The 14790-nt window shown below is 43.8% G+C and overlaps 1 protein-coding gene across 1 annotated transcript in view; it reads left to right on the top strand.

Annotated features, from left to right (window-relative positions):
* Positions 1–4929: 4929 nt before the first annotated feature.
* Positions 4930–14790, top strand: part of LOC310780822 (monocarboxylate transporter 12-B-like) — a gene marked incomplete at both ends in the record, with an annotated part of 210061 nt that continues 200200 nt past the window's right edge. Inside the window, one exon of the mRNA XM_083641319.1 lies at positions 4930–5039. Within this exon, the coding sequence (XP_083497445.1) occupies positions 4930–5039 (110 nt within the window). The remainder of the gene's footprint in view (positions 5040–14790) is intronic.

The raw sequence follows: 14790 nt of genomic DNA, 5'->3' as shown, positions 1-14790 counted from the left end.
GTTTTTAGATCTGAGCAAAGCTTTCGACACAGTGAACCATGCTGTCTTGCTGTCAAAACGGTCTAATTTTAATTTTTCAAACACGGCACTGGCATGGATGTCTTCATACCTATCTAATAGGAGGCAATGTGTTAAAGTGGGTGATACTTTGTCTAGTGTCATGAACTGTATAATGGGTGTCCCACAAGGGTCCGTGTTGGGGGCGCTATTATTTAGCATGTATATGAATGATCTCCCACAGCACTGTCCTCAAGACATCCATCTTCAGATGTATGCTGACGACACTGTTGTGTGGACTTATGCAGCAACAGCCGCGCTAGCAGCTGTTAAGTTAACAACTGCGTTGGAGAGTATCACAAAATGGCTAGAAGAGTCAGGCCTAAGTCTCAATGTATCTAAGACAAAAGCTATGTTCTTCCCCAAGAAACCCAGGAAGATGGCTCCAACAGCGGACATCCTGATCAAAGGTGTCAAGGTTGACGTAGTCTCTGACTTTAAATATCTTGGTGTGGTACTAGACTCCAATTTAAACTTTAAGAGCCATAGGTAATTTTAGACACATCAGAAACTGTCTCTTCTTAGATGCAGCCAAGACATTTATGCACGCTATGATTCTCTCCCACATGGCATACTGTATCACATGCTGGGGACAAGCTAGTGAATCAGTTACAAGACCTCTTGTTTCCTTGTATAAGCAAACCCTGAAAACTTTAGACAAAAAGCCTATGCACTTCCACCACTGTAAGATACTTGAGAAACACAGGCATGATGAGAATTAACCACTGGGGCCTCTGGCTTCTGTGTAAGTAGGCTTATTGACCTAGGGTTTTCTTTTAATATGTTATTGTATGTTTTTATTTTATTGTTTTACATTGTATATTTTTATTGTATTGTTTTATATTGTATGAACAAGGGACTGGAGATGTAAAATAGCAAAAGCTATAATCTAGTGCATCTTTTCTCTTCGGAGATTAATGTTTTTTGTACGTTGTCCCTGAAATAAACTTCTAAATAATAAAATAATTTTAGGTCGGGGTAGTCCATAGATGACCCAGAAGAAAATTAGTGTGATTTGGCCAAACGGTCTAGGAGGAGTTCGCAAAAGTAGGTTTTTGATCAAATTCAAAATGGCGGAAAATCTAGCAGACAGAAATGGGCGTGGCCTAGTAGGTTAGATGCATGATGCTCCAGGGAAACCAGTAGATGTGGAATTTTGATTCTATGGCTCGTGGTTCAGAAGTTATGGAGCAAAAAACGTGAAATTGGACCATACCGCAAAATGGTCTGTTATAGCGCCACCATCTGGCCGATATGGGTAATTTTTTGTTTTTGAGTAGTGAGGCACATTTCCAATCTATGTGCCCAGTCTGGCTATGCTGAGCATTACAGTTTCTGCTGTACATACAGTTTTACTGGAGAAGAAGAAAAAAAAACCAATAATCGGAAACAATTACAATAGGGATCCACGCACTTCGTGCGTAGACCCCTAATAAAAACTATAGCCGCAAGTGGCGATGCGGGGTCCAAGCTTCCGGTGACTTAGGGGGTATATGTCAGATAATATAGAAGACACTGAATAGTGCACATTTATTCAGAGTTGGTATGTGCACAAGTAAACAAAGTTTGGTTGAGATCCGGTGACCTGATGGTTTCCAAGCAGTAGTAGTAGTAGTAGTAGTAGTAGTAGTAGTAGCAGTAGTAATAGTAGTAGTAGTAATGTTGGTAGTAGTGGGAGTGGTAGCAGTAGTAGCAGCAGTAGTTGTACTTGACCGGTTAATGAGTTGTGGTCAATTTAGTGTCAGGGTGTGTTTCATTAAAAGTTTAGAGATTTATAATTTCAAAACGGTTTCACGTCTCCAAAATCCTTTGATAAGTTTAGGTCGGGGTAGTCCATAGATGACACAGAAATTTTTTTGTGTGATTTGGCCAAACGGTCTAGGAGGAGTTGGCAAAAGTAGGTTTTTGATCTAATTCAAAATGGCGGAAAATCTACCAGACAGAAATCGGCGTGGCCTAGTAGGTTAGATGCATGATGCTCCAGGGAATCCAGTAGATGTGGAATTTTGATTCTACGGTCCGTGGTTCAGAAGTTATGGACCAAAAAACGTGACATTGGCTGTTACAGCGCCACCATCTGGTGGATTGGTGTATTTTTTCCCTCTGAGTAGTAGGTGATGTCTTGAACCTGTGTGGAAAGTTTGGGTGATGGGGGGTGTATGGTTTCTGAGATCCACACACTTTTAGGTCAGGAAAAGAACAAAAGCAAATACACAAAAGTATGTATCATTTCAAAACGGTTTCACGTATCCAAAATCCTTTAATAAGTTTAGGTCGGGGTAGTCCGTAGATGACCCCATGTTTTTGATCAAATTCAAAATGGCGGAAAATGTACCAGACAGAAATGGGCGTGGCCTTACTAGTAGGAAATGGTCTGTTATAGCGCCACCATCTGGCCGATATGGGTCATTTTTTGTTTATGAGTAGTGAGGCACATTTGCAATCTATGTGCCGAGTCTGGCTACGCTGAGCATTACAGTTTCTGCTGTACATACAGTTTTACCGGAGAAGAAGAAAAAGAAAAAGAAAAAGAAAAAACATAATCAGAACAGTGCTTGGACCCCTAAAAACAAAAATAATCGGAACAATTACAATAGGGATCCACGCACTTCGTGCTTGGACCCCTAATAATTGGAACAATCACAATAGGGATCCTTGCACTTCGTGCATGGACCCCTAATAATCGGAAAACAATTACAATAAGGTTAGTTATTTTTCATTTTAGTGTCGAGCGTCAGATATGATGTAGCCAACTGCTAGGCATGTGTTTTCTGTGGTGGTGCATGGTGGCCTGGCTGGCAGATGTCACGTTAGACAGCAGCATGTCTCAGTCAGGAGAACATTCACGTCATGTCAGGACACCCTGCAGTGTCCCACAAGCAACTCCCGAGGCTGATACAGTAATGACAGCTTTTTAACCCCTTCTGGACATCATGTTCTGATTGATCAGAACAGTTGTATCAGTTGTATTTTGGCTACTGTCTGCCTTATAAATATACATCTTGGCTGCTGAGGTGCTTCTCTAGGCTACACTATTATGATGTGATTTGTGAGTTTTACAGTCAAATACATAAACATGAATCTACATGAATCAATATAGTGCACATGAGAAGAAAGTAAACAACTCAGTTATGCTCACTAATCTGGAAAAATGCATTCTTCAATAGGCTAACACATTAACAGACAAAAAGGCAATAAAAAAGGTGTTCAGAGATCAGCAAATATTGTTGACCTAATAATATATTTTTCTCAAATATATCCATTTACTGAAGAGTTTATAGCTGAAAAGCTATATATTAGTTCATTGTTAATTAAGCACTTTAATACTTATCTAAATGCTTTCTTGAAACAATCTAAGTTATGATTTACTACCAATGGCACCCTACCCCGCCCTCGGGCCCGTGGTGGTCGTGGCCCCGAGGAGCGGGGCCCCTGCTTCGGGGGGGCGTCCCTTATTTTTCTGCATGAAAGGTGGCAACCCTACATGAGAGCTCTGCAGTTATTCATAGTACCGACCAGTCTAGCCACATGGCTGGAGGAAAAGTGATGTCAGGTCAGCTCTTCTGCTGACTGCAGGCTCTAACATTATACCATGGAAAGCTGTTTGGTTGGATATAAGCTCACTTAATGTAACTGAAGCTCACCTGAATATCTTCCGATGTAGTGTTACATCTTACAAAAGTAGCCAAAAGTGCCAGTGGAAAAGGCCCAGACTTGGTTTGTCACTGTTGTGTAAACCAGGCCAGTGCCTCTCCTGACATCTGTCCCTCTGCCAGTAAACACCTCCCCCCCCCCCCCCCCCCCCCCCTCTCTCTCTTCCTGGGACCCCAAGGACATAAATAAACACACACACACACACACACACACACACACACCCAGCAGGACATAAATACTGTACGTACACCCAGACAACTGTATCTGGGCGCACTTCGTTTACGCCACCTGACACCCAGCTGGACCTCAGTCCACCATTGCAGAGCCGGTGTGTGTGTGTGTGTGTGTGTGTGTGTGTGTCTGTGTCTGTGTTGCTGTTGATGCTCTGAGGCAGTGTGTGTTTGACGGCTCAGAGCTTCAGCAGCCGCTTCACTCCTGGCCAATCAGATGAAGTATCAATGTTTTTTTTCCTAAGCGCACTTTTGCGGGTGTGCTTGGTTAATATCTCATCACCTCCAGAGCCCACTTGACCCCAACAGGCCAGGTAATGATTGAGGTCGGCTGGTGACTTATTGACTAAAGGTTTTCAGCTCAAGAGAGAGAGAGAGAGAGGGGGGAGGAAGGGAGACAGAGAGAGAGGGGGGGGGGAGGAAGGGAGACAGAGAGAGAGGGGGGGGGGGGGAGGAAGGGAGAGAGAGGCAGGGGGGGGGCTCTTTCCCAAGCCTGGAGATCTGACAGGGAGGAGTCAGGGTAGACAGAGCGAGAGTGTGAGAGAGAAATATTGTGTGTGAGTTTCACACCTTGACACTTTGATTGGTTCCACTTGTTTGGAGCATTCTTTACAGAGAGATTGTGTGTGAGAGAGAGAGAGAGAGAGAGAGAGAGAGAGAGACAGCAAGAAACAGAAAACTAGTATTTTCTCTCACTTTTTCCACAAACCGTTTTCTGAGAAAAGTTTGTTTTTGCAGTTCTTTACAAAACAAAAACGAGCGAAATTCTGCTTGGTTCCCTCTCAGAGTCGGAGAGCAAAACCGGGACGCCATAGAACAGCGTCAGCAATTTGGATTGGACAAAGCAGAGAACGGAAACACAGAAAGACTTTTTGCTTCGTCATTGGTAATAAAGTTTGAAGTATTTGGACCAATCACGACTTCCGGATCTGAAGCAGGCGCAGCACCAGGAGCAGGACACCAGCTGGCCGCGGTGGACACCGCTGCAATGCATCCTGGGAAACGTGGTGTCGGGGCGTCGCCGCCGGATGGAGGGTGGGGCTGGGTGATTGTTGGCTGCTGCTTTATGGTGACCGTCTGCACACGAGCTGTTACCAGGTACCACGCATGCGCACGCAGGCACACGCGCGTGTGTGATTGATTGATTGATTGATTTTATTTGATGTATTGTAACAAAGAAAACATGGAACAGAGGACATGCATCTCGGAAAACATCATCAAGGATTAAAACACAATAAAGTCAAAGACTTGTTTTCATTGTGGTCCTTGGTCTAGGACAGACAATACAAACAACACGAAACAAGCATAAGTACAAAGAATGATAAAAGAGAGACATAGACCAGTGGTTCCCAACCTTTTCCAACTCAGGGCCCACTTTTATGTCTCAAAAATGTTCGCGGCCCACCTCCGACCCCATAAATACAAAGGCCATATAATGCGTTCTCAGAGCACTTTTTTATTGAAAATTGAACATAAAGGACTGAACTGAATACAGGAGAAACATGTTGGAAGCTCCACAGTCACTAACACAGCACCTGTAACATGTTGCAACACCTTCAGTATTACAGTTTTCAAGGAGCTGTCCACACACACACACACATACACACACACACACGCACACACACACACAGACACACACACACACACACACACACACACACACACACACACACACACACACACACACACACACACACACACACACACACACCAATCATTCAAGGAGCTGTCCATCAGCACCACACAGATGTCAGAAATGACAAGCAAGGGGCTGTCTGTAACAGGCTAATTAACAAATGATTAATAAATAACGGTATCCTTCAACAATGGAAAAATGCATTCTCATAACAATTTGACATCCAATATCAGATCCAAACAAAATCCAAATATCAGAAGAAAGCCCATTAAATCGATAGGGTTACAAATAAACACAAACCCAATATAAAGATGATGTAAAGATGAAACTTCAATTCAAGCAAAAGCAATAACATCAAAGAAACAAAAATCATACTTTTTCAAGTATGATTTTTCAAAATCTTTCCAAAAAAAAATTGAAAAAAAAAAAAAATTTTTTTTTTTTTTTTTCAAAAATCATACTTTTTTGGAAATGATTTGGCGGCCCACTTGCAATACCTTCGCGGCCCACCAGGGGGCCGCGGACCACAGGTTGGGAATCACTGACATAGACTATAGACTACTATACAATACTAAAATACAAAACAATGCTCAAATACTAAAAGTAATAAAAATACATAAAATAATATAAAATTAAATGAAAGAGAACCAAGACAAAGTGCATCTATGCTGTGACATTATCTAAAAGCCAGGATTTGACCTTCATTTTAAAAGAAAGCTGGCTGGTAGTAGTCTTGATCGGGAGGGCTAACATGTTCCAGTTTACAGCTCCACTAAACCTAAAAGAACATTTGCCCATGTTGGTTTTGAACCTGGGCAGGCAAAGATCTGCTATACTAGCTCTGGTTTGATGAGCATGAGCGTCACCACTCCTCTGGAAATGATCCTTAAGATATTCAGGGGCCCTATTGTTGCAGATATTGTGGACCATACTGAGCTGCAGCTGGACCGCCCTGGCCTCTAGAGGGAGCCAGCCAAGCTGCTGAAAATGCTGTTTCCCAACGTGGTCTCACACACACACACACACACACACGCACACGCACACGCACACGCACACGCACACGCACACGCACACACACACACACACACACACACACACACACACACACACACACACACACACACACCATCCAACCCCCCACCCTGCTGAGGGGGTCTTTGAGATAGTGAATCTTGTTTGAAAAGTGATGATGTGGTTTTTCACAACACAACCTATCAGCTCAGATTAAACTCTCATTTGTGTGTTTGTTTAATGTGGCCTAGCTAACCCGGTCGGGTGGAGTTCTCCGTTTATAAAGGGACAGTTTTCCTCTTAGATTTTTCCTCTTTCATATGTGACCTATTCTGACAAAATCAATCTGATGTGTGTTAGGTAATGTGTACGGTTTATGTTTTGGTAGTCTCTCCCCAGACTCAAATATTATGTTGAATCGCTGCGCTCCGCATACTACGTAAATGAGTCTGTACCACTTCACGGCCACTGCTGGTTTTTGAAGGCGGGTTGAAATTGAATGAGTGACAGGTCGTAGCACCGATGAGAGAGCAGTTCTAAAAATGGGCTGCGCCTCCCGTGTCGTCTGATCGCAAAGTCGTTACTGATTGGGGAAGACTGAATCCACCACTGGCCACCAAGTGAATGGTTCCCTCACATAACCAGCTGGCTGAGGGAAAGTGTCTCAGACCCAGAGAACGTAGTGTAGCAGCGTAAGAACTCTCATGGGTCTGGCGTTGGGACTAATGTTTTGGAAACTGGCTGAACAGCATTTTTCCTATACTTCCTCAGGTCCTAAGGACTGACATGCTCTGACAAATATTCCCACATTCCCAACATGCTCAGAAACAGGATCCTCCACTCCAAGACACATCTATAACGACACAGCACTTTCAACATGCTGCAGAATCATCCAAAATACTGGGAAATATACCTTGATTGTTTGAGAGACAAGAGAGAGAGAGGGAGAGATACATAGATAGATAGATAGATAGATAGATAGATAGATATATAGACTCAGAGAGAGGGGTGAGATCGAGAAAGAGAGAGAGAAGAGATATAGCCTACTGTATACTGTAGATAGATAGATAGATAGATAGATAGATAGATATATATATAGATAGATAGATAGATAGATAGAGTAGATAGATAGAGAGAGGAGGTCAGATGGAGAGAGAGTTTATGATAAGCTCACAGTTAGCATTACTAATGGGATGACGAGGGTTAGCTTGTGTTTCTGTCAACGCTACAAGCATGCATGCACGCACACACAGCCAGTTAGGTTGGGTTACAGGCGATGTAAACATGTTTTACTGCTGGACACAGGTCTACATACAGATTACACATGGACTATAAATCTACATACAGTCTACTTACTGTACTGTACTGTCTACTTAAAGGGATAGTTCTGATTTTTGCCTAGACCTATTTGCTACTTACTAATACTTACAAATGCAAGGTCAATGGGCTCACACGCTCCTGTGCATTCAGTAATTTCAGTAAGCTTCACAAAAAAATGTGAAGTAACACGTTAAGCCCCCCAAACATGAGCCGCGGTAAAACAGCTCTTGCCCGCTGTGCCATTGTTTCCTATGGGGAGAGCGGTGCCTCCCAACTATGCGGCAGGGCTACCCTTTGCGTCACTCGAATTTGCCACCGTGCGCTGAGGTCAAAGTTCAAATTGTTTAAACTTTGACCAACTTAGCGTTGACCTTTCTCTGCTCTACCTGAGAGAAGAGAGGATCGCTTATCCTGTGAACGCAGCTTTACTGTACAGTCTACACAGACTACATACTGTCTACTTACTGTATACAGACTACTTACTGTACAGTCTACATACTGTACAGTCTACTTACGGTACAGACTACTTACTGTACAGTCTACACCGACTACATACTGTACAGTCTGCTTACGGTACAGACTACTTTACTGTACAGTCTACATTGTACAGTCTACTTACGGTACAGACTACTTCCTGTACAGCCTACATCTACTACATACTGTACAGTCTGCTTACAGACTACTTACTGTAGAGTCTACATAATGTACAGTCTACACAGACTACATACTGTGTACACTGTACAGTCTACTTACTGTACAGGCTAATTACTGTACATTCTACATACAGTACGGTCTACACAGACGACATAATGTACAGTCTACTTACAGTAGGCTACAGACTACTTACTGTACAGACTACATACTGTACAGTCTACCTATGGTACAGACTACTTACCCATGGGTTTGATGGCATGGTCCACTACCTCAGCAACAGCCACATCAAGCACATTACATTACAGTTCCTGATGTCCGGCTGGAAAGTGATCCGTGCCCGTATAGCTCACACATCTTATTGCCCAGGGATGCACGTTGGCCAGTAACATGCTCGGTAGTGGTGGCTGGTGAGCACGCCGCCACATTCAGACCAGGACCCCGTCTTGTCTCTTCCTCCGCTCGGTCTTCTGGATCAGTTCAGGGTTATATGAGAGGGGGTCCGGAGTGGCGAGTTTCCGACTGTGGTGAATGCTCGGCTGCCTTCTGCTGAGTAGCGTTTCTTTGCAGTAGGTGATCCTCTGCTGCTGCTGTGGTTGTTGTTGATTTCGGCCATTGTTGTGCTGGCCATTGTTGTACTGGGGTACAAAAAACTATACAAAGAGTATGAAAAACTGTACAAACTAGGGGTGCACCGATCACGTTTTTTGCCACCGATCACCGATTGCCGATCACCTATGAGGAATATCTGCCCAACCGATCATCGACCGATCACCGATTACCGATTACCGATCACCGATATATATATATATATATTTATTTATTTATTTTGTAAGCAGCTATAGCAGTCTATTATAGAACAGTGTCCATTTTACATATAGGCCTACATTTCATGCATCAAATTGAAAGTGCAGCACATTTTCTTTTTTTCTACATCAATATTTTATACTGTGTAGGCTAAAGGAAACTGCCAACATGATTTTTTGTGTGTGAGATAATTGGAGCACAAGACTGTGTTGAACTAAATGGCTAGTAGTTCAGTCCAGTTCCCTCAGTTCAGTTTATAAAAGAACAAAAATCGTTCCACTTCGGGATTTCCATGTTACCAGTTCAATGCAGTTCAGTTCACTCAACAAAAATACTCAATTTTCCGGGATTTCCCTGTTACACAAGAAAATAACTTCGACCCAAGTAAACTATTTTATCGATTAAGCTAAAGCGGCTAACGCTAACCGGAGCTATTAACGTTAGGAGGATACACGCAAATATGGATCAAACACGGACTTAACAGGGGATCATGTCTATGTTCCCCGGGTTCTATGTTCCCCGGGTTCTATATTCCCCGTTTTTCACTAAGAGGGTTCTATGTTCCCCAGGTTCTATGTTCCCCGCTTTTCACTAAGAGGGTTCTATGTTCCCCAGGTTCTATGTTCCCCGCTTTTCACTAAGAGGGTTCTTGTGTTCCCCGCTTTTCACTAAGAGGGTTCTATGTTCCCCTCTATGTTCCCCGCTATGTTCCCGGGTCCGATGTTTCCCCCGAAATGCCTTCGGTGACGATCGGCTTATACCCAAATCACTAAATGAACTAGCCTAATATAAACTATACACGTTTTAATGAGTGCAACACAAATTAGCCAATCCGCGCATCCGTGGAGCTGGAGACGTTTGCGCACGGTACAGAGCGGTCCACTGCAGCGTAATCGACAGCCTTCTAAACCAGATCTCCAGCAGCTTCACTGATCACAATCCTGCCGCTGATGTGTGTGTGTGTGTGTGACTGTGTGCGCACAGTTTATTTATTTATTTCAAATCAATCCCTGAGCCATTTGATTTCATCCTGGCGCCCGGGCTTAGCTCATTATGTCTCATTTGATGATTATTATTGTTATTTTGAGATGGTATTGTCATAGGACGCAAGGAAATTAAGTGGTAGCCTAATTCGCTTTTTTTCCACGATGGGGAGCGGGGGGGGGGGTTGTCATGCGGGCGGGTCAGAGGGCCCAGGTGTGAGAGGCAGGGTTCGCTATGTGGTTTTCAGAGGGCATTGTGAACTGCTGTGAGCTCATCCTCCCGTAGCCTACTTCATTATGAGACTATAAAACAAGAAAACCAACACCATTTTATGACTTGAAACATTTATTTGTGAGGAGAGTAGCCTACATTTCTAACGTTCAGAAAATAGCTGTCTGGTGAGCGTCAGAGTTTTGGAGCGGACGCGCGGAGCAGACGGGGAGAGGAGGGAGGAGAGCGTCTGCTGTCCGCGGTTCAGAGAGAGAGACTGATAACTTTTGGTTACTGTGTGGATGCGTCCCTGAGACATGTAAGTTGAAGTGTTTAAGTTAATTTGTGTTGCACTCATTAAAACGTGTATAGTTTATATTAGGCTAGTTCATTTAGTGATTTGGGTATAAGCCGATCGTCACCGAAGGCATTTCGGGGGAAACATCGGACCCGGGAACATAGCGGGGAACATAGAGGGGAACATAGAACCCTCTTAGTGAAAAGCGGGGAACATAGAACCCTCTTAGTGAAAAGCGGGGAACATAGAACCCTCTTAGTGAAAAGCGGGGAACATAGTGCCCTTTTTCTGAAAGCGGGGAACATAGAGCCCTTTTTCTGAAAAACGGGGAACATATAGAACCTGGGGAACAAAGAACCCTTTTGCTGAAAAACGGGGAATATAGAACCCGGGGAATATAGAACCCGGGGAACATAGGGATGACCCCCTTAACCCGGGGAATATAGAACCCGGGGAACATAGGGATGACCCCCTTAACAGCATGCAAATGCCTCGGTAGGCGGGAGGACTGGAGGTAACTTCTCTCTGCTGAGTCTGCTGTAATCACCGGCTGATGTGTGTGATTCAAAGACGCAAGGGGTGTGTTGACAGTCTGGTGTGGTGTGTGTGGAGGTGAGTACACTGACGAAAGCAAAGCGTGTGCTTTGCAACACAATGATATAAACGTTAGAGCACAATATGAAAGTTAAACGATAGACATTGAAGACATGAAAATGGGCTGCCTCATGTTTCTCACGTGCAGCATGATCGGCTATGCAATCGGCGACAATAAAGAAATATCTGCAGCAGCAGATCACATATTTGAGGTCAAAATCGGCCGATACAGATTGCGTGTCGATCGATCGGTGCACCCCTAGTACAAACAATACGAAAAACTATACAAAGAGTATGAAAAACTAAAGCTAACAAAGCTACAAAGCTAAACTGTACAAAAGAAAACAATGAATGTACCATAACTAAGCACTAAATATCCTGTCCCTACTTTAATAAGGGCAAATTCGGCCCATGACCACGTGCGACATGTGGCAACTGCGGGGGCAGGCATTCCTGGGGGGGTCATCCCTATGTTCCCCGGGTCCTATGTTCCCCGTTTTTCCCAAATGGTGTCCACCCCCTATGCCGACCACCCGCAATGCCGACCTTAGGTTTAGGCGTGGGGGTGGGAGAGGTTAGGTTTTGGGTTAGGGTCTGGGGGAGGTTAGGTTTAGGCATGGGGGGAGGTTAGGTTTGGCGTGGGGGCTGGGAGAGGTTAGTGAAAAACGGGGAATATAGAACCCGGGGAACATAGAACCCGGGGAACATAGACATGATCCCTTCCTGGGTTGTGGCTAGATTGGGTACAGCCACGGATGGAGTGACGTGGCAATTGTTATTCCATGTAGTTTGTGTTCTTGTATAGTGTCATGATGAAAGCAAATATACAACAGTGTGAGATAAAGGATACATCCCCCCAATATTCAAGTAACCTATAATAGAAGAAGAAGGCTAACATTACATTCCCTACTTAACTAGCGTTAAAGGATGGGTTTTCCGTGGGGAATATGAATATATATTAAATCTCACGCCCCTAAGGTTTTCGAATCCGTTGAAATTTTTGAAATTGGAGGTTTACTCACAGAGATATCAACCGAAATCCACTCTGTGTGTGGGGGGGGGTGGTGGGGGGGAGGTGCGGGTGCGGGGACTCGAAATACTACATTTCCCACAATGCACTGGGCTCGCGTGGCCTTCGTTTTTATGCCCACCCCTCATATGCCCACCCCTCATATCAAACTCCAGTAGGTGGCGGTAATGCACATATATGTTTGCCAACCGCCATAAAACTCAAAGAAGAAGAAGAAGAAGGCTTCGACAATAAAATATACAAAGAACAAGAAATAAATCGAAAATAAAATTGCCTCCAAATTGCACCAAATGTAAACGGTAGTATATATGTCGGGAGATGTCTTCATAAAAAAAAATTCATGCAATTTAAGGCATTTTCGTAGGAGTTACGCGCATCTGATGTTGTAACTATTTTCTGTAAAAATGTGTAAAAACGGGTACATTGCTCAGCGTTGATTTCGTTACTTCAACCCACCTACTACTAGATGTAAAATTTGACGAGCTTTCCAATGCCGCCAGTCCCGTGTCGATTAGTGCTTCCGTTCCCGAGATAATGGTCTCTTTGCAAGGAACTATGGGAAGCTAATATTAGCTACAGCAGGCTAGGCGGTTGAAAAGATGGCTGCCTTTTGGTTTTTGTCAAGGCCTCTGAAGGGGCGTGGAGGACCTCTAGAGGCGGGACCATGGCCAACAACAGTTGTAGTTCATAGGTGCACGACTTCCGCAAGGCGGACTTAGGCCAGATGACGCGAAACGCGTCGGCTGGCCCAAAAAATATGTGAGAGATGCTTGATATCTCTGGGAGTGAAGCTCCAATTTCAAGAATTTCAACGGATTCGAAAACCTTAGGGGCGTGAGATTTAATATATATTCATATTCCCCACGGAAAACCCATCCTTTAATGAATAACAGCCGTTATGTTTATGGTCACGGAACATTGTTTGACTGACTGTTTGATTGACTGCAGTAACAGATCTCTTGCGTCTTTGGTTTGGTTGCGTCCAGCTAACACCAGCACATTAGTGTCAGCTTGTTGTGTTAGCTGCTGTGGGCTGCCTGTTTAAAGTTAGCTTGATGCTAAATGCGAGTGGCGGAGTGGCGAGTTTCCGACTGTGGTGAATGCTCGGCTGCCTTCTGCTGAGTAGCGTTTCTTTGCAGTAGGTGATCCTCTGCTGCTGCTGTGGTTGTTGTTGATTTCGGCCATTGTTGTGCTGGCCATTGTTGTACTGGGGTACAAAAAACTATACAAAGAGTATGAAAAACTGTACAAACTAGGGGTGCACCGATCACGTTTTTTGCCACCGATCACCGATTGCCGATCACCTATGAGGAATATCTGCCCAACCGATCATCGACCGATCACCGATTACCGATTACCGATCACCGATATATATATATATATATTTATTTATTTATTTTGTAAGCAGCTATAGCAGTCTATTATAGAACAGTGTCCATTTTACATATAGGCCTACATTTCATGCATCAAATTGAAAGTGCAGCACATTTTCTTTTTTTCTACATCAATATTTTATACTGTGTAGGCTAAAGGAAACTGCCAACATGATTTTTTGTGTGTGAGATAATTGGAGCACAAGACTGTGTTGAACTAAATGGCTAGTAGTTCAGTCCAGTTCCCTCAGTTCAGTTTATAAAAGAACAAAAATCGTTCCACTTCGGGATTTCCATGTTACCAGTTCAATGCAGTTCAGTTCACTCAACAAAAATACTCAATTTTCCGGGATTTCCCTGTTACACAAGAAAATAACTTCGACCCAAGTAAACTATTTTATCGATTAAGCTAAAGCGGCTAACGCTAACCGGAGCTATTAACGTTAGGAGGATACACGCAAATATGGATCAAACACGGACTTAACAGGGGATCATGTCTATGTTCCCCGGGTTCTATGTTCCCCGGGTTCTATATTCCCCGTTTTTCACTAAGAGGGTTCATTATGTCTCATTTGATGATTATTATTGTTATTTTGAGATGGTATTGTCATAGGACGCAAGGAAATTAAGTGGTAGCCTAATTCGCTTTTTTTCCACGATGGGGAGCGGGGGGGGGGTTGTCATGCGGGCGGGTCAGAGGGCCCAGGTGTGAGAGGCAGGGTTCGCTATGTGGTTTTCAGAGGGCATTGTGAACTGCTGTGAGCTCATCCTCCCGTAGCCTACTTCATTATGAGACTATAAAACAAGAAAACCAACACCATTTTATGACTTGAAACATTTATTTGTGAGGAGAGTAGCCTACATTTCTAACGTTCAGAAAATAGCTGTCTGGTGAGCGTCAGAGTTTTGGAGCGGACGCGCGGAGCAGACGGGGA

This window comes from Poromitra crassiceps (genome assembly GCF_964638095.1).
Source record: "Poromitra crassiceps genome assembly, chromosome: 8".
Lineage (NCBI taxonomy): Eukaryota > Metazoa > Chordata > Actinopteri > Beryciformes > Melamphaidae > Poromitra > Poromitra crassiceps.
This window is presented reverse-complemented; position numbering and strand designations above follow the sequence as displayed.